The 20,058-nt window shown below is 46.4% G+C and overlaps 1 protein-coding gene across 1 annotated transcript; it reads right to left on the bottom strand.

Moving 5' to 3' along the window:
* Window positions 1-4: 4 nt before the first annotated feature.
* TWSG1 (twisted gastrulation BMP signaling modulator 1) lies at window positions 5-19,446 on the bottom strand. The gene is made up of 5 exons (XM_072328387.1): window positions 19,326-19,446; window positions 18,307-18,479; window positions 13,115-13,214; window positions 9,398-9,664; window positions 5-2,404 (listed from the first exon to the last, which is right to left on the bottom strand). Exons 2-5 carry the CDS (start codon window positions 18,430-18,432, stop codon window positions 2,223-2,225), a joined length of 675 nt encoding a protein of 224 aa, XP_072184488.1. The 5' UTR covers window positions 18,433-18,479; window positions 19,326-19,446; the 3' UTR covers window positions 5-2,222.
* Between the last annotated feature and the right edge of the window lie 612 nt (window positions 19,447-20,058).

Below are 20,058 nucleotides of genomic sequence, written 5' to 3'. Positions count from 1 at the left end.
CATGAAACAGTAATGTCTTTTTATTAAAATACTTCTTAAAACACTCATCATAATAAAATACATTTGCTGTTGCTGTATGACATTGGCATACACGCAACGCTTACAGCAAACTCTAGACAGCATCAAGAATTACAAAGTTAAGGCAAGCCCCAGAAAGTGTGCATCCTTGCTACCTACCCTCAGGCCATTACACAGACAAGTGTATTCACATTTTTATGCTGTTCCCCGGGCACGTTTCAGGGGAGTCCTGTCCACCCGTGCTGCTCCTCTGACTTGACCTCCCATTGAAATTCTGGTGTCACAAATGTGGAACAGCGGGCACCTAACCAGAAACATCAGGCCCATCTTCTACTCTCAGAAGATTCAGACAGCGTTTCAAACAATTTAACACTGCAAGATCCTAACCATGCTTCTGACCTGTAGCAATGCTTACTGCCTACTTCCTATCTTGGTGAAGAACAATGCATCATCCTCCAACCAGAATCAGTCGCAGCTACTTTTAACAAACTCTCCCCCCTCCGTTCATTTTAAGAAAACCAAGAAAAAGATAATACAAATCATCAAATATTCAAAGATCAGCTCCTTCATTAAAGCTAAGTTCTTGTGTTCACATCCACGATTCATCGCTTAATTGCAGGTTTAAAGGATGCAGGTACTCCATTATCCACTAGCTCAAAACAGTAAACATTCATCTTTCAAGTACTCCTCTACAGCCGTAAAAAGAGATTGAAGAAAGTAGCATTATTTCACGACAGTACATTTAATCTGTATGTTTATTTTGTCTTGTTGAAAGAGCTGTAAAATGAGGGAAGATATATATAAAAAAAAAAGCATTCAGGCAACCTTTTCAAGAAAATATATTCAAAATGACTGCTTTCATTTGTACATGGTACAGATATTCAGATGTGACTAGAAAACAGTTTAATCCCTCTAGACTGAGGGCAGCGACAGAAACATGAAGAGGCAAATTCTTTGTGTGTGCATACAGATATATGCATATATGCATTAAAAAGTCAAGGCGTTAAAAAAAACACATCATTATAAATACCAAAAGCTGATCATTAACTACTCATACACTTCATTTTTGCACTTAGTACCATTATCAATGGGGTCTTCACTGGGGCACAAAGTTGCCACGCAACTGTCAACATACTAAAAGTCTTAGAAAAATGGACAGCGCTCTATGCTCAGAACATCCAATTTTTGCCTTTGGGGGCACATCTTCCCTTCTTTGGTGATGATATCTCATGGGAAAATAAAAGTACGACTCCTGTTTTGGAATAAATATTCACAGCAAGCTACTAAATGCAAACACATCTGCTGCCATCCGCTCAGCTGATAACCCCGCAGCACTTGCTAGCTTGTGCTGTTTTGTTTTCTCATTTATTCATTATATTCAAAATAAAATGTCACGTTCCCTTTACTGCACTGAATGTTCAAAGGTTAAGTGACCCTAGAGAACAGTGCAAAAGGGAAGAGATGCAACAGCACCTAACATCCTCGCTTTGCTCTCTCAGAGAAGAATGAAAAGATTTTATCAGTTCCCAATGTATGTAAGAGAGCACGGCAAATAAAACTGGTAGGAGAAGCATCCCGCTCAGTGATATGTAGGGCAGCCCTTCTAAGAAGTCAGGATTTTATCCATGACGGCCCACAGTTTGAACCTGAAGAGGAAGCTTTAATGATTCTTTTTCCCCCGATTGATGACATTTTCACAATAGAAGGCTAAGCTCAGAAACCAGAGGGCAATAAAGTCAAAAAACCAACCAACCAACCAACCAAGACCAGGCACCTCAAGAACTCTCTCCCTGCGACTCAGTATCCATGTCTTTAGTTGTTGAACTGTGACGGTGAGAATCTCATTACCATATTCTTAAGTTTTCCCTACTCTAAACTACAAGATATTGCATTATATTCTGAAAACCAATATAGTCAATAGTATCAAATCAAAGGAGAACAATCAGAACAGCAAGGATGAGCGTGGCTGTACCATTTGAGCAGAAGGTAAAGAAAAATAAAACAGAACGTTGCAAATTCTACAAGTTAGCCTTGCTTGCGTGAACGTAAAAAAAAAACAAGTTTCAAATTGTATACATCTTTACCAGCTCCATTTAATTGCAACCATTAGGCACTCCACCAAAACGCGGTACTTCCAATCCGCTTCTCTTTAACTGAGAGCGATTGCTTTGGCCTCTGTTTAACCGTCTTACAATTTTCCTGCTTCAAAACATACAGTTCATACATTTAACAGTTTTACTGCCATAGTCGATGCACTCTGGCCCGATGCACTCGCAGCAGGCGTTGTGAAACCATCGGTATTTGGATGCTCCCATGGACTCGCAAGAGATCTTGCACTGATGTATTGACATGCAGTCATCAAAATACACCACAGTACACATGTGTTCTAAACCAAGAGGGGGAAAACGGTTTAAAAGGTCTCGAAGTATTTAAAAGGTTACTTAGAAATTAATTACACATGCAGCTTTTGAAGTTCAAATCGTTAAGACCGTGAGGCATAAGGAAAAAAAAAGGTGATAGAGAAGCAGAAAAAAAGAGACAGAGAGCCAAGCTGAGATCTATCAACTTCCAGTTCTTACTATCTACACTCCCTCTGGATGATTTATTTCTTTTTAACTATATTTTATCTATTTTATTTAATCCTCTGCAAAGTTACGAGGGATACTTTATGAAGCGTAAAGGTGGGCTATGCCGAAAGAACAAGCAGGTGTCCTGTGAAGGTACAAAGCCTTAGCACTGAGATACCACTACTACAGTTGCTAGCAGTTATTACATGCTATCAAGAACAACAACATTTTTAGATCAGTTATTTTACACACTTAAATATTTAAGTATAAACGTTTTCTCCTCATCCCCAACAGTATTCTTAAACCACATTAAAACCACATGTTGCTAAAGCTGGAGAATCCCATTTTCCTCAGCATGAGAACAGCACAGCACGCTTTTAATTGTTATTTTAAGCAACACCAGTTGTACTACTAAGATTAAGAAATTCTTTCTGCCTTTTTGCTTAAGCACCATCTTTACTGTTCTAACCATCATGCAATTACTTGAAACGCCACCAAGTTTGGCACTGTAACCAACCCCAAGCTGGAGTTGAGGCATTCACCACATCTATAAAACTAAAACATCCCTCTCCTGCCTACTTGTAATTCCCCAAGCTGATAGATCCCACCATCTTTTTCCTCTGCCAACCGAGCGATTACACCACAGCTTGTCCTTTACAGGATCTCTGCACCACACTTGCCCCCAGCATAACTTGGCATGCTGTGGGGGGAAAGCACGACTGAAAGCTGTCTACAAACATGAACACCTCACTAACACACATCAGACAGATTTGCGAGCTGCAAATGTCAAGAGGCTTTCTAGCCTATTCCTGCTTAAACTGCATGGATCCAGAGGAAACGTACTGACCTACATTCCAAGGAGGATTAGAAAAATGTAATCCAAACGTAGATGGTAAGTCAGACAGAGTTTATTTTTCATTTTTTTTAATGATTATGGAGATACGGAGAAGGATGAGTGACCAAAGGACTTGGAGCAGTGCAAGTGTTAACCACAGGGCTCTTGGCAAGTCCCTAAAGTGAAGTTCAGAGGTAAGCTGAGGCCAGCAAGGGGCTCCATCACCTTACAAGACATCAGATCTATGCAGTCTGTTTCCCCAGTACCAGCAGTAGATGAAAGGGATATAAATGAGAAAGCACAATGCAGCTGCTAGCTTTTCTATGGATGCTTCCTCCTTCTTGACAGCTGGAAACTCCGCCTACCCTGTGTAAGAATTAGAATCTGAATCTGTCAAAATGCTGATGAAGGAAACCCAATGATTGCCAAATTATTTTACTGCTGCCTGAACAATTGCAAGATAGTCACAAGACACGCTGCCAGCTCACTGAACACAAGACCGTATTCTTTGTTCAGGCTGTGGGCTGACATACACTTCTTGTAGACACCACATACAATGCAAAAGGCATTAAGGATCTTCAGAAGGAAGTGCAGGTCCAACGCCAAAGCATTTTTCTGCTTCCAGGACAGCTATGCTGTGAGTAATGCCGCAGACATCTACGAAATCTTGGAGCACCTGAAGTACTGCTGACAATGTCAACAAAACACGCAGTGGTTGTGCAAGTCCTGTCCCATTCTTGGCACTTCTGTTTCTATAACACTTCAAATTAAAGCCTAAGGCCCAGTAACCATAGAGAGGTCTCATGGAACAAAACCTCTACCTGAAATCCACCAACACATCCACAGCGTCAGTGAGGATGTTTTCTTTACAGGTGGGAGGGGAAAAGAAAGAGCAAAACAGAAGCATACATTCTAAGGCAGCACGCAGAAAGAGTGACCTTCCTAATATGCACAAAGGGCTCAGTTAAAGCAAAAATGTGGTAGGGAGATGGTGCTGGCAGGAACCGCTGCATCCACCAAACCACACAGGTGAGAATCCTCCCAGGGGCCATAGAGAATTGTGGGGGTTGTAAGGGAGACTGGCTGCAGAGGAAAGAATCCAGGTGGATTTTGTATTAGTTCCAGAGAAGTCGACTCTACAACCTCTCTGGGCAGCTTGTTGAAGTGTTCCGTCATCCTCAAAGTAAAGAAGCTCTTCCTCATGCTTATACGGAACTTCCTGTATTCCAGTTTGTGCCCATTGCACCTTGCTGGGAACCACTGAAATAAGCCTGGTCCCATCCACTGAGTCTCACCCTTCAAATACTTATGAGCACTTATAAGTCTTTGATTACACCACCCCCACCTCAGTCTTCTATTTTCCAAGCCAAGTCTCTCAGCCTTTTCTCATCAGGAGATGCTCCAGGCATGACTGAGCATCTTCATCACCCTCTGTTAGACTCTCTCTAGAAGTTCCCTGTCTTTCTTGACCTGGGGAGCCCAGAACTGGACACAGCAGTCTAAATGCGGACTCACTGGGGCAAAGCAGAGGGGAAGGATCATCTCCCTTGACCTGTTGGCCACGCTCTTCTGATGCAACCCAGGATACAACTGGCCTTCTAAAAGGGCACACTTCTGGCTCACAGCATTCAGCAACTCTGCCTTGCTTCAGAGAACGTGCAAGCACTGCACAACCTTTTGGCACCACGCAACCTTTTGGCACCAGCAACAAAAAGCTGCCAAGGAGTATACACACACCCTCTAGTCCCAGAATGCCCAGATAGCCCCAGGTTTTTGCCTCCCTATCTTCTCACAGTAGGCATTCAGGCGTCAGCTGCAGGCACAGTAGGGCCTCTGTCCCAAAACAAGCAATCCTAAATCTTTCTGGATCAGCAAAAATTATAACAGTTGAGTCAGAATTGACCAAACAAGATCATTGAGTTCAACTATCTGACCACTTCAGTGTACTGAAATACATACTGAAAGCAGCTGCTTCAAGCATCATCTCCCCAGAGGCCTGAACCACCTAGAGCTGCCCCATCTCTGCAAGTCCCCTGTGAATGAGGCCCTGGCTGGAGGTACTTCAACTTTTCTCTACCAGTGATGCTGGATTCACTTCCACAGGAGTGAATACTTCTGTCAGTGGGAAGGAGGTCCGTGGATGGGCATCCCTAAGACCATAATCCAGGTAGAAGTAGGTAAGAGCAGTGAGGCCTTGTGATACCGACCCAGGAAATCAACCTCCCAGCACCAAAGTGGAGACAGAAGCAAGATCTCAGCCATATTAAGGAAGCAGCAACAACCAAGACCTCTAATCTTGGCTGACTGGAGAAGAAAGTTTATTTTCACATGCACATGGAAGCCAAAAGGTTTGGACCTAGATGGCCAATACAGAAATGCTGCAAAGTGAGAAAGGCAGCTTGTACACACCAGGCCAGAGCCAGTGGTCCGTCTGGCAGGTTCCCAGTAGCACTTGTAAAAAACTAGAGGACACATTTCATGTGCAGAAGACCAAGCTACCAAACACATTTTGAAGTCTTGCTTGTTCAAAGACATGCCAGCTAGTCTGGTTCTTTCTTCACTATGTATCTTGTTCACCACAGGCTCGTCCCTTGCTCAGTAGGGTTGGTGTTTCTACACAGATAAAGAATTTTTGAAAGCAGGAAAGTCACTCACATCAAGCACTAAACCCCTCTTTATGGGCTACAAAAAGAGTCACAAAGGAAAAAAAAATATCCTACAGGCTCAGTAGGGATCTGGGAAAGTATTTAAATTGTTTCACAAACCTAATTGTGCAGGCATTGCTGACTCCCTCAGTGTAGATAAAAGGATGCTACTTGCTGCATTAACAGCTCTTTCATTAGCATTTTGCCTGTTTTCACACAGAAAGGACTATCAGATACAGATGGGGTAGGGAGGAGAGAGAGAGCAGTGGGGGACTGACAGCTACACAGCTCTTTTCAGAGCATTAATTTTTCTCCTTTTCCCCCCAGTTCATAACACACGAAGGTTGTGTGGGAGAAACAACAATGTAGAATCACATTTAAATTCAGATGACAAGAAGAAGCAGGCTGGTATCTCTGTCACTTTGCAACAGTACTCTTGGTGCTTCAAGTGAGACCTATATTGGTAACTTGATGGATGTGGCAAATCCGAGAAGAGAAAACAGCTCTGTTGTTGTAAGTTAAGGAAAAACACTTATCTGCAAGACAAAGGAACCTTCCTAGTTAATTACAAATCCCCATGTGCTACCTTGAAAATTAAAGGTGCTATATAAGGTAAGTTGCCTGCCGGTCTGTTTCATGGTAGAAGAGGAGGTAACTACCTGCCTGGCAGCCATATCATCTGATGTTAGTCAGTCAGAAGTTATTGGGGAAAAAAAAAAGGCATTTTTTAAAGTGTGTTCCTGGCATACCTACAGAGATAGGTGCCCTTGGCTGGGCTGCTAGAGCTCTACCCAGCCAGCACTTAGTGGAAGCGTAAGTGCAGAGCTGACACCATCCATTGTGTCACTGAGAGGTTTAACTTAGAATCCCTCAGCTACAGCACAGATTTTGTTTCATCAGCTGCCAAAAGATTATCCACTTCCCCCCCTCTCTCTCTTGCCAACATCCTGTCATCATCTGCAGCACTTAAGCTTATTTATACATTTGAACTTGCAGTTCAGAGCTCTGAGGGTATCAGCTAAAAACAAAGCAAAAAATAAGAATAAAGTACAAATGTAACTCTAGGTCAGTAATCACTGCAAGTAGCAAAAGTCATTTGAAGCAGTGGCTTAAACACCAGAAACCACCAAAGAGCTCGATCCAGCAGCTGGTTGTGCTTTGGCCACTAGAGAAGACCGTTCACAAGAGAAAAGGGAAGGCATGCACTAAGACAATAATAATTCAAGGTCTGGTGGCTGCAGTAGGCAGGGGCAGGACAGGAAGGCTTTGCATCTCTCTGCATTCCACCTCCACACTAACTGGCGTTCTGGCTCTGTCCCGCTGTCAGGCACAAGGCCCTTGGGTTCCTGGGGCATGCCTTGCTGGCACCCACCCACGACTGCACATAGCAAGTCTGGCACCCCAGATGGTTTCATGTTGATCTGTGCCTGGACACACATTGAAATTACAATCAGAACTGTGTGACAGGACATGGAAAGATATATCCATGGGCAGAGCCTGTCCAAATTTTGGCAAGCATTCTGTAGGACAATAAGCAGTCTACTGTCCCCTTCCTAAAATCTACATCTCATCATTAGCCCCTCTTCCCTTATAGGCAACAAAAGAAACGGCGGCTGCCAGCACACCATGCTGGAGCAAAGCACGCTGTGTGTGCCCATGCTGGCTGGGCTCCTTGCCACTTCACCTCCTACCCCTCCACTTTTCGGTTACTGCTTCCTCAGTAAACTCACCCAAATCCTTTTATAAACACTGCTACAGCACGGGTCACACAGCATCCAACACAAGAGCTGCAGCTCCCCATGCGCCCTAACTTCCACCAGAATCAACACCGACTGACCAAGGCCAGCACACAGATTTTTCCTTTCCACTTATTGTTCTCACAGATGGATTCACTTTTTAATAAGAAAATCTTAACGTGATGTTCTGCTAAATCGGGTTTCCAGCTACTCTGTGGCCAAGAAAAGACAGCTCACCAGTGTTACATATTTAAATATTTTTAAGTATAGGAAACTGAAAGCCTATTTCTACTTTTTCCAGCTCTTTGCTGGCCAGTAAGATGGAGGAGGTATAGCCAATGATAACAAGAAGAGCTCTGACATTTATTTCTCTTCTAAGCGTCTACTGAAATCCAAAATCCAGTGGTGTTTGGTAAGTATTTCCAAATATAACTTATTTCTGGAATGCCATCATTCCAGTGAGAGCCCTCTCAGCCCAACCTCTAATACGGCCTTAGCGAATGAAACGAAGGAGACCTTTGACTAAGAAAAAATTGTAGCTACGTATCTGTGTTGTTATACTCAGAACTCCTCCACGCCCTCGAGATGCAATTCCCATTCCAAGTTTAATCCAAAGCTATCATTAGCCCATCCTGTTGGCATGGTAGTAAAGGACTGTCAGAGAACAGCCAGTCCGGCTGTAGTACCTAAGTAGAGTGGGATATATTCAAGGTTGTTCTGAGCATATGTTTTCTTTCCAAGTATAATTTACGTCTTTAAATACTGTAGTGTTTGCACACATGGCTTTCTGTGGCTTGCCATTTAACATGGCTTTCTGCATCTCTCTCATGATGGTAAGCAAGCGTTTTATTAATGTCAAAGACATATGAATGAAATGTTTTCTGCCCATCTGGTTTCCCAGTTCTGGAATTAATTTATTTTTCTAGTGTGCCTTAACCAAAGGAAGTCAGAAAAGTTGCCATTACAGTTCCATGTAATCAATAGCAGCCCTACTCGGAAACATTACTAGGTCAAAGGTTCACGATTGGATGGAAAAGCAGCATGCCCATCAGTTTGGGTATCTTGTCTTGGTAAGATAAAAGAACCATCACAACAACAACATATGTGGTTACTAACACTTAAAGTGAATGCTGGGAAGGAAGCAAAGCGTTAATCACACTATAGTAAAACAAATCAGATGCTCTTTTCCCCTTTTAAGCAGCTACTTTACTAAGAACTACTTATGAGATTCTTTTAAGGCTTTGAAATGATTTGCAGAGAAAAGCATTTCAGGTTTAGCGTAGAAATTGGGAAGCAAAGAGTTTTTCTTGAGCCGCTGTTGTCACTACACCAAACTTCTCATCTTTCACCCTACCGCTCAGCATAAAAAAACCCACAAAACTCTAAACTCAAGGTAGAAAAAAGCACGTATAAATAAAATAAAGGCAGTAAGTTCATACACTGTTATGTCATGCTCAGAAGTAGACTGAACCCATTTTAGCTCCCCGTTTTTAAACACAAAAAGAAGCTAGCACAGACAAGCACAGAAGATGCACTGAGAAAGCTGCTGGAAGAGACCAGAAGAGACGCGAGGAATTCAGACACTGTATTTATTACCTTTGTCACTAGAGTAAGGTGCGTGGATGTTGTTGCTTGGAACGGAGACGTTCTGATGCTGTGGCTGGTTCACTGTTTCTAAAAAGGAAACTAAGTTCTCGTGATGCGACAGTTCTTCTGCAACAGGGAAGGAAACAATATTCCAGTTCAGCTGAGTATCCCCTTCTGTGAGCGCTCGGAAAAGCGAAGGAATTGGTTCATGCAACTCCTCTACAGTGCTCTTGGATGTTGGAGGCGTGTCACTGTAATTGCGAGGGTTGCACATACCTGCACAGGAATGGGAAGATAAGTTACACAAATATCCTTTCTTCTTGGAACCTGTGGGGGTGTGTGAGTATATCTATCTATCTATCTATCTATCTATCTATCTATCTATCTATCTATCTATCTATCATATATATATATATACACACACGTGAATATATATGTATGTATATGTACAGAACCCTTCTATTGATAAGATTCCTGCTCTTAACTCAATAGCAGAAGTGCCACCAGATACAGCAGTGCTAACTTTTGATAGTGGCAGGTTTCAGATTCCTGCAGAATTCCACAAAACCCACCTGCAACTTGTGAGATCCATGCGAAAAGAAAAACCTCTTTTTCACTTCCCTCCCTACGCTATAGCATTACACTTCAGAACACAGAGTTCAACTAAAGGTTTGTTTCCCCTGGGAAACGTGACAAAGCACGGCATGACCGACACTGGCATGAATCCGGAAGGGGAGCCCACGACTGTACAAAGATAGCATCTCAACAAGTCCTGAGCTATGTGAAACCTTTGATCACGATTCAAGTATTTGATCTCATCTGCCTCGGCAGCGCATTAGATCTTACCAGGCACCTGCCAGAGGTGCAAAGATCAGTACCAGGAGAGAGCATGAGTCTGTTCTCTTACCTGCTTAGACACGGCTGAGATGAACCGAGATTTTCTGCTTAGTTGGAGAGGTCACTACATGCAAAAGCACTTATTTCCACACCTACCCCCTACATGTTTTTTTAGTATCTTCTGGGGAATCTTTTTCTGAAATCTGTTGTCCACTACTGTGATCCTTTGTCTCTTTGTTTCTGTAATAGGCAATGCAGGTGCCAGTCTTTCATTAACCATTTAAGTGCAACCATTTATTACCTGCAATTACCTTCTTTTAATGAAAACACTGAAACCTCCAAGACTGAAAGCACATACATAGGTATTTAGAACCAGCTGCCACAAAACACTATCAGAAGTCACCCAGCAAGAGACAGATGAATTGATTTCCCTGATGTACATCTGGATATCATTTTGGGTAGTTTCACAGTTACACTTTTAGACAGCTACAGCTGCAAAGCAAATCAATCCTCTTCTTCCAAAGCAGTACCAAGCACATTTGTCCACCTGCCCTACACACTCAGAAAAGCACCTCCTGCCCTACCAGTGCATTAGGACTCCAGTTTCAGAAATCGTTTTTAACTATAGAAAAACAGAATCTTTTCAAAGTAAGTGCTGGACGGTAGAAGTAGCTCCTGACCTCAGAGCAGACACGACCTGGAAGATGGCACAACCCATTTGCTTTTATGTTAAACCTGATCAGTTTATAGGCTTAGCTATCAAAATGACAGCGAAATCTCCCACTCCAAATCTACATTAACGAGTAATTATTTCAGAGCAGGATGATGCCATACAGCCAAGGTCTGAGGCACCAGCAGAACCCCTGGTACTGGGAAACTGAAACTAAAACCCTGCTAACTGCTTTCTTAGATAGCACTAGGGGAAGCAGCAACAGGACAGGGAGTAACCATCAGATTTAGAAAATAGACTGTGTAGACTTTTCTCTTTATAAATGCAATAGCTAGCTGCTTCTTCCTTCTGTGCACAAAGCCCTGCTGCTTACTGATTGATGCACAGCTGAACATGAGCCGACAGTGTGCCCGGGTGGCCAAGAAGACCAACGGCATCCTGGATTGTAACAAGAATGGTGTGGTGAGCAGGACTAAGGAAGTCATCCTGCCCCTGTACTCGGCATTGGTGAGGCCTCACCTTGAGTACTGTGTCCAGTTTTGGGCACCTCAGCACAAGAAAGATATGGAGGTACTGGAGCAGGTCCAGAGAAGGGCAACGAGGCTCGTGAAGGGCTTGGAGAATCAGCCCTATGAGGAGAGGCTAAGGAAGCTGGAGCTGTTTAGTCTGAGGAAGAGGAGGCTGAGGGGAGACCTTATTGCCGTCTTCCAGTACCTGAAAGGTTCTTACAGTGAGAGTGGGGCAGGTCTCTTCTCACTAGTGACAAGTGACAGTATGAGGGGAAATGGCCTCAAGTTGCGCCAGGGCAAGTTCAGGTTGGATATTAGGAAGAACTTCTTTACAGAAAGGGTTGTTAGGTACTGGAATGGGCTCCCCAGGGAGGTGGTTGAATCGCCATCCCTGGATGTGTTTAAGAGCCGTTTGGATGTGGTACTCAGGGATATGATTTAGCAGAGGTTTTTTTAGAGATGGGGTACTGGTTAGGCTGAGGTTGGACTTGATGATCTTCAAGGTCTTTTCCAACCTGGGTAATTCTATGATTCTCCTGTTCCCTACCCCTTTGGCTGAACGAGACCGCCGTACACTTCAGTACTGTGTTAGAAAAAGCAAGAACATGTGGGGAGGGCAAAGGGGATGGGGGGGGGGAATATACACAAACCTATTTCACTCTTCAATGAGTCCATTAAAGTATTTCAGCTCAGAAAGAAAAATCAAACAATAACACCTCTTTCAAAATTAATAGCCAGCACAGGTAGAGGGGCTGAAAATACTTTATGCCATTGGGAAGAATCTCATACACACCCAAGTATTCCATTCCACTCCTAAATTACTGAAGGACAGCTAAACAAAGGTAAGCTGCTGAGAACCAAGCAAGAAGCAAGTTGTCAGAAAGCATATTCACATCATGATGGAATGTGAGAAGCTATGAAACGCAGTGAAAAGCAGCACTTTGAAGCACTCATCCTCATGAAATCAGAAAATAATCCACCAGCCAGAAGCTGTGAGAAGGTACAGTGATCAACATGCCTCCTATTTATGGGAACCAGATGGATCTGAACGGCACTGGAGGTCCCAGCAACCCCAGGATGATGAAGCTTTCAAAACATAACATGAAAAGGAACAAGAACATATCCCTCCTTCTGCAGAGGCAGCATTCACTAACAGAAATCTTGGCACTGTGAACATGATCTGTTGGTAATAATGCTGTCCTTGTTAGGGCTGTCATCTCATCTTACAGCAAGAACTTGCATAGCTCCTTCTCACGCTCCAGAAACAGATCTTTTCGCAAATAAAAAGAGTGATGAAAAACTTGGGACCATGCATAATTACAACCAGTCTCAAGGACTCACAGGGGAACTCACATCTCCAATTGTCCCTACGTGGAATCCAACCTCATAGGGAAGGCGCTGTGTAGTTTCACTGAGAAGACAATTGAACAAGAAGTCCACAAACAGACAGCAAAATTGCTACTTAGTGATACTGATGCTACCCAAGCAAAACCTGGACCATTACTGTGTACCTCATAAAGCAAATGCGGCTTTCTGGCACAATGATCCCCACGCTAACTCACACAGTACCCACACAACAAGCTGTAAGATAATTAAAGAGCAGATTTTGTCCTGATGCTTAACTTCTACAGCAGGACTGTGACTTGAACACACGGCAGGGGGAAGAAGTTTCTATAAATAAAAAGAAATCCCCAATGATTGCAAACTTACCAACGCAGTCACAGCACTCATCCCAAAGCGTGCCAAGGCAGAGCATGCACTCCTTGCAGCAGGAACAGTTCCCTTCCCCTGGGCGGCACTGACACAGCTCCTGAAAACAACATGAACGTGTTACACCCAGCGATCCACAGACATGAAATGCCAGCAGGGCACAGCAATTCTTCCTCTGGCCACAACTCCAGGCATGGCTTTAGAACAGCTTTCTACACTCACCGAGTGAGAAAATGGTAAAAGAGTTGTAGCCAAAGAACTAAGCTGACTTCACAAATGGATCTTTTCAACTGGCTTTTTTAAAGCTGAAATTCTGAACACAAATTAGCCTGCTAACAAGCGTTCAAAAGAGGGAAAAGTCCCATTTGTGGGAAAGCTTTGTCCACCTCCATGTTCCCTGAATGCTTTTCCCGTCGCAAAACAAAACTCAAAGAAGGATGTTCCTTTTGGTATAAATAGTGCAGATGAGGTATAATTTAGCTAAAACAAGGAGGCTCAGAAGATGTGCAGTGCCTACCGTCACACCTATTTGTGGATCTTGAAAGGAATGCATTCGGTTTAGCCATTGGAACACACTTAGTTTGCACATCTCTGAATGCCAGCTACACGTTGCTATTTGCAGCATCAGTAACTGTATGTGAGTATATATGTTTTTATCTGAGGTCCAGCTGATTCATTTCTGCTCTTGCTCTATCCCCAGAATGACACCCCAGATACTTCAAAGACTTCAGTGGTCTCTTGAAAGTAAAATGGTACGCATACATTCTCTAACTGTTATTAAGACGGAAAACCAGAAAAGACATGGAAGCACAAAGATAACACTTTTTGCTTCCTGCTTCCTAAACCTGAAGGCTCCAGTTTGTTTGGCAGTCCTCCCGAAGCCATACAGTTGAGGATCCTGAAGCATGAGAACAGCCTGCACGTACAAAGGAAATCTAAAAACCAGGTGGGCCGCCTCCCTGCAGCTCAGACTCCTACGAGCTGCTCCAAAGGAGCTCAGCTCCCAGATGGCAGCCTGCAGGCGTAGCTCGTGCCCTAGTCCTCAATGCATCCGGGAGAGAGAGGCCAGAGCCACGTCCCCCTTTCAGGGGACTGACACAGAACCAACCCCCAAATCCACCTCAGATGGGCCACACTGTACTAACGCAGTTCATCCATCCATTATTCTTCCATTTGCTTTGTCCCGGATTAAGAATTAAAAGTCTGCTCGAAGCCAGCAAAAAAAAAAGCCACACAAACCAGAAACTATTGTGTTTTGCACAGCGCTGAGATACTGCCATTGCCTGCACAACTTGATGTAAATTGTTTGCACTTACGAGTGGTTGAGCATCAACTCCCGCTCTCTGCGTGCATTTTTGCCATACGCAGTCTTAGTAAGGCTTCAATTTTTATTTACAGGCTGGAAATCCACCAAGATTTTCAACTTTTTCACTCTCAAAGTGTACTCGTGTCACCTATTACTACGCTGTTTCCAAGGGAAGGATGAAAAACAGGCCCGTCAACCGAGAAATACCAAGTTTTCCACAAGAGGAGACACCGCAAACTTAGAAGGATGACTTATGTGAATGAATGACGCATCTCTCAAATATTTATCTTTCTGTTCAATAAACAGATTGTGTCAGACTCCGGGAGCAAAAGCCTGAATAAAACAATTCTTCCAAACAACCACGAGTACAGCTCTGCCGTGTTGGCCGGTGAGCCCCATCAGGATGAATTCGCATGAAACGTACCCTACACGTTTTGCTCTTCAACAGTAAAACTGGGCAGACAACTTCACACCTATTAAAGACATTGTAACACCAAGGAGCCAGTATGTGGGAGGAGGCGACTCTCCATAAAATATTAAATGCAACACGTGAATCAAAGCCAAAAAATTCACTGAATTGGAGTCGCCGCAATTTTATAGCTTGCATTATGCAGTCTAGGACTGTTCTCACAGAATTAAAAGTAGTCTTAACTTCCACACCTGCAATACAAAAATATTGTCATAGAATGGGTTAGGTTGGAAGGGACCTCAAAGCCCACCCAGTCCCACCCTGTGCTGTGGGCAGGGCTGCCCCCCAGCAGCTCAGCTGCACAGGGCCCCATCCAACCTGGCCTTGAGCGCTTCCAGGGATGGGGCACCACAGCTTCTATGGGCAGCTGTGCCAGCGCCTCACCACCCCCTGAGCAAGTGCGTGTCCATATTCTTAGTGTCTACATGCACAAGGATTACCCAGGGATCACATCGCTATACCTACTGGTACTTTAACAAGTTTATTTTTACAGGAAAGGCTTAGGAACATCTTTTTTCCTAAAAAAAAAAAGAAAAAACTTGGAGGAAGAAGGCTGAAGAAAGAGAAGCATATTGGTCTTATGCGCAGCTCTTCAACCCCTCCTCCCCAGGGCTGTCCCTGCAGGGCAGTAATCGTATGTTTTTCCATCCATGCGTTTGCATGTCCACTGTTTCCTTAACCACACTCGAGTTCCTCCTACTGACTCACCCGGACCGGACACTTGTACAGGATACATCTCCTTAAAAGAATGCTTCCATGGGACGTGGGTGAAGTGAAGCAGAAAGAGAAATGCTCCCTGTTGATAGCTGGGGGTGGCGAGGCGTCAGTGGAAGAAAATATTACTCATAAGTGAGCCTGGCAGCTGCCCAGGCTGAACTACTGAAGGTGCACCAGTATTCTGCTAGGCAAGAAGCGAGCCTCCCTCGTCTAAAAATACAGCATGAAAGCAGGAAGCAGGCATGTTTGTGCAATGAAGGTATTTCTGCTCCAGAGAGCAAATAAAGCCTTTTACAAGGTATTTAACATCTGTATTTTTTTTTTCCCCAAACTTTCTTGAAGTGACGGAGACTGTTTTCTCAGCGTGGCGAGAAACAGGACCTGAAGGCATTGGCAACCTCTCTGCAAACTGGAGGAGGGAATGAAAGAAAATAGCTCGTGTTTTTTTCCTAGAACAGTTTAATAACAGAAAATCTGGAAGCAAACCAGACGGGATTATTTTGCTAACCCGACCGCGTTACGTTCTACAGCTACAAAACACACTTCAGTAGAATTGGGTACGCAAGCCTCGAAGTTAAAATGTGAGAGCTATTTCATAGCACCGGGCAAAAAAAAACCATCTTGGAAATACTTGTAAGCTGGGAAGCTCATGCCCAACATTAACAAGAGGGGAAGATAAACCTTCAGCAGGTGTCACCGATGGTGGCATAAATGACGTAAGTTACGGTGTGCCCACTCGGTGTTCTCATCTTCTCTGTGCATGGGAACCCCAAAGCAGAAGAGGAGTGGTACCAGGCACCACTAAAGCCAGCAGCCTACACAGGGAGTGGGGCGACAGCACCGCTGGGGCTCAGGGATGAGCTGCAACAAAGCCAGGAAGGGAGCTGAGCTTGTGGCCCCTCTCTGCCTCCGCTCCCGGGTCTCACCCACAGCTCCTCCAAAACTGCAGAAGCCACCAAGTTTCTGCAGCGGTGAAACCAAAAAGGAGAGGTTCCTCAAGCTATTTGCTCATGGAAAAAAACATAAAATCCCAACAGAAAGGCACCAGAAGAGCTATAGCCATCAAGACCTAAGAGGAAAGCTGAACGCGTACAAGTTGTCGGTCTCACGCTCTGTCCTGGACTGAAGAAAAAATATTTATGCAAGGACCACCCTTGAGCTGAGCAGCTCCTAAGGAGGGGCAGTAATGACTGTACCGAGGCTGGCACAAATATTTGTGTTAACCATATGGTTTTTGAGAGCCCCACTGCTCCCACAGATCCAGATGGCCAACACCACGTCTTGCCTGCTCCCCGGTAACCTCAGAGCCACGCTGATTTGGCTTCAAGCCATGTAGCGAGCCAAACTAGAGAGATTATAGAAGCAGGATAGGGAACTGCATGATGGGATAGCCCGGCAAACTCACTCTTAGCAAAGTACTTTTAATTCAGATCTTTCCACAAGGGTTTAGAGAGAAACAGGAACACTTGGATATACCGTACCACGCACCCACCCAAGAAGTATGACGCACTTCAGAGAGCAGTGCAATGCTTCTGCTGCAACAACACTTGAAGACTTAAGAATAAAAAAGGAAAAAGCCAAGAGGAGAGATAGCAACAGCTTGGTCAGAGCTTCAGGAGTCCTCCCACCTGCTTTCTGACCTATCTGCCTCCATCGCTCATTGACCTGTTACCATGCATGACCCCAAAACTGTAGTGTCTCAAAGAGCAATACGCGGTCCTTGACTTTAGAGAAAAGCTTTAAGAAGAAGTCCCACATCACTGATACAAAGAGAGCACACTCCTAGGGCTGTGCTGCTAAGGAGATGCCAATGCCCAAGCAAAACACAGCATTATCACTGAAAAACAGTGCCATAGTCACTGGGTACATAAGTCAAAAGCCTGTCTCCTTCATTTAACAACTCTGTAGACAATGGCTAAGAAGCAGCACTGTTTTCAATTATTTTTTCCATTTAAAGCAATGGCATTGCAGAAGTCGGAAGGATATTTACTGGCAATTAATATCTGCGCTCTCCGCTTTTCCATTTCCAGCCTGCAAAGAGGCAGCAGGAAGCTGGAGCTGACTACAGGAAGTCTCCTTTTTTTCCAGTGCGGTGTCAGAAAGCGTGCTCAGTTCACTGCCCATCAATTCCCAGCCAGTAGGCAGGGGAACTGCTCACAGCTCCTCTGAAAGGACCTCTCGCTCTGCTCCCAACCACTGCTGGAAGAGCAGCTGGGGCTCGGCCATTCCTTCAGCCCTATGGACAGCACACAGTGAGCCAAAAGCAGCAGCTGGGCTCAAGCTGGACATCCACTGGCCCACAAGCGCAACTCAAGAGTCCATTTTAAGTAAACTCACACGCTCTGGGAGCTTGCTCATCCACATTAGTAGCCAGAAGTACTTCAGGGTTGTGAGGCACGTTGGAGCTACACCAGCATTTGTCCTCTCAGAGGGCTTCCAGCCATTTTCAGCTTTACAACCCTCTGTCATGGGGAGTGCCCTGCAAGGAGCTGCTCAAGACCAGGTTGGATGGGGCCTTGGGCAACTGAGCTGCTGGGGGGCAGCCCTGCCCCATGGCACGGGATGGGACCGGGTGAGCTTTAGCTTCCAACTAACACCATCCGTGATCCCATGATAAAACAGCCCTTATTTGTATCACAGGGTCTTCCTAAGGGACAGCTTCTGAACTAAAGGCAAGCAGAGGCAGTGCTGTGGCTATACCTGGATGAGGCACTTGCTGACGTCGCTGGCGCACAGTGCCTTGTTGCAGCCCAGTGAGGAGCGGGCCCACAGCAGCAGCAGCAGCAGCAGCAGGGATGCGCTCAGTGCCGCACACGGAGACCTCATCGTTCCAGTGGTTTGCAGACGGAGCTCGACCAGCACTGAAGCAATTTCTGACCACCAGAAAGAAAAGAGAAGAAACAAAAAGAAGTCAAACATGAAAGAGGCACCACAACAAACCCTCCCGCTGCTCCTCTGCCGGCAAACTGCTCCGATTGAAGCTTTCTGCTGCCGCACTCGGATGTTAAAACTGCACTGAACTTCAGGCGAACGAGGTCAGGTTTGTAACATCAGCTTTGACGGCCTATGAGCGGCGACAAATAAAAGGCAGCAGCGAAGCCCCAACTCGAAGGCACGGCGCAGGCAGGCAGCTGAGCTACCGCACGAAAACGAAGCTGCTACATCGGCACCGATTCGTTAAAACGAAGGCTACGGGGGGCTCCGAGCGGCGCATTTTACACGAGCGACGCCGCAAGAGCCCAGAGCGGCAGGAGCGGAGAGCGCGGGTCCGCTGGAGGCTCCCCGCAGCCCCGGCGGCGTCCACCGCTCGCTCGTGCCGCAGCAGCCCGGGCCGAGGGCCGGAGCCCGGCACGCAGCGCACGTTCGTGCACGGCCCGCGGCGAGCCCGCATTGTTCTCACAGGAGGCAAAGCCGGACGGGCACGGGACGGCCGCCGCGCAGCGCCCGGCGCCGCGGCCCCCCGCCCCGCCGCCGTCGGCGCCCCCCGGCCTCAGGTGCAGCCCGCAGCCCGACAGGGAAGCACGCGGCGGGCCGCCCGGCCCCGGCCCCGCTGTCAGGGAGCGCCCCGCCAGCGCCGCCCGGCTCCGGGGCACCCGCGGGGCCCTGCGCCGCCCCTCCCGGCCTCCTCCGGCGGGCAGCGGAACGCTCCTCACAAAGCCGCCGCCTCCCCGCCGGGCTCCATCCTCCGGCGCCGCGCCTCCGCCCCTCTCCCCCCTCACCGGCCGGACGGCGGCCCCCGCTTCGCCGGCGGCTCCGGCTGCTCCGCGGACGGCGACCGCGCGCCTCAGCTCGGCCGCGGGCAGCGCGCAGGCGGCGGTAGCGCGGGCTCGCAGCGCGCACACGGCGCACGGCCCCGCCTCGGGGCGCCGCCGGGCCCGCCCCTCGCTCCGCGCCCGCCGCTGAGGGGAGGCCGAGAGCGGATCCGGCGGGCGAGAGGGAGCGATATCCTCGTGCTAGAGAGAGGCAGGAGGAGCCCTCGATTGACGATGCCCTTAGAAGCAGCCTAGTGAGTGCCGGGAAGGAACTCGGCTTTTGTATCGGTGCGCAGAGACTTGCTGAGGAGCTCCGGGGGCGCCGAGCCCGACACCCTCCACAGTGGTTGCGGAGAGCTAGGCAGGGCCCCAGGGTGTTATCCCCACATCGCTATGGGAGAGGAAATTGCAGTGAATGCTACATGAAGCACAGCTGCTGTTTTCATGGAATCGCAGAATGGTTTGGGTTGGAAGCAACCTCAAAGCCCACCCAGTCCCACCCCGTGCCATGAGCAGGGCTGCCCCCAGCAGCTCAGCTGCCCAGGACCCCATCCAACCTGGCCTTGAGCACCTCCAGGGATGGGGCACCACAGCTTCTATGGGCAGCTGTGCCAGCACCTCACTGCCCTTTGAATGAAGAATTTCCTCCTGACATCTAATCTAAACCTTCCCTTCTGCTATTGCCATCAGACTGTGTAAA

The sequence above is a fragment of the Excalfactoria chinensis genome, chromosome 2 (assembly GCF_039878825.1).
Source record: "Excalfactoria chinensis isolate bCotChi1 chromosome 2, bCotChi1.hap2, whole genome shotgun sequence".
Classification (NCBI taxonomy): Eukaryota; Metazoa; Chordata; class Aves; order Galliformes; family Phasianidae; genus Excalfactoria; species Excalfactoria chinensis.
This window is presented reverse-complemented; position numbering and strand designations above follow the sequence as displayed.

Bases quoted from the DNA above. Each gene is read 5' to 3' on its own strand.
- TWSG1 (XM_072328387.1), bottom strand. From the start codon at position 18,432: ATGAGGTCTCCGTGTGCGGCACTGAGCGCATCCCTGCTGCTGCTGCTG. The intron at 13,215-18,306 runs GTATAGCCACAG...TGTTGTTTTCAG, and splicing joins TCAGCAAGTGCCTCATCCAG to GAGCTGTGTCAGTGCCGCCC. The intron at 9,665-13,114 runs GTAAGTTTGCAA...ATTCCTGTGCAG, and splicing joins TGAGTGCTGTGACTGCGTTG to GTATGTGCAACCCTCGCAAT.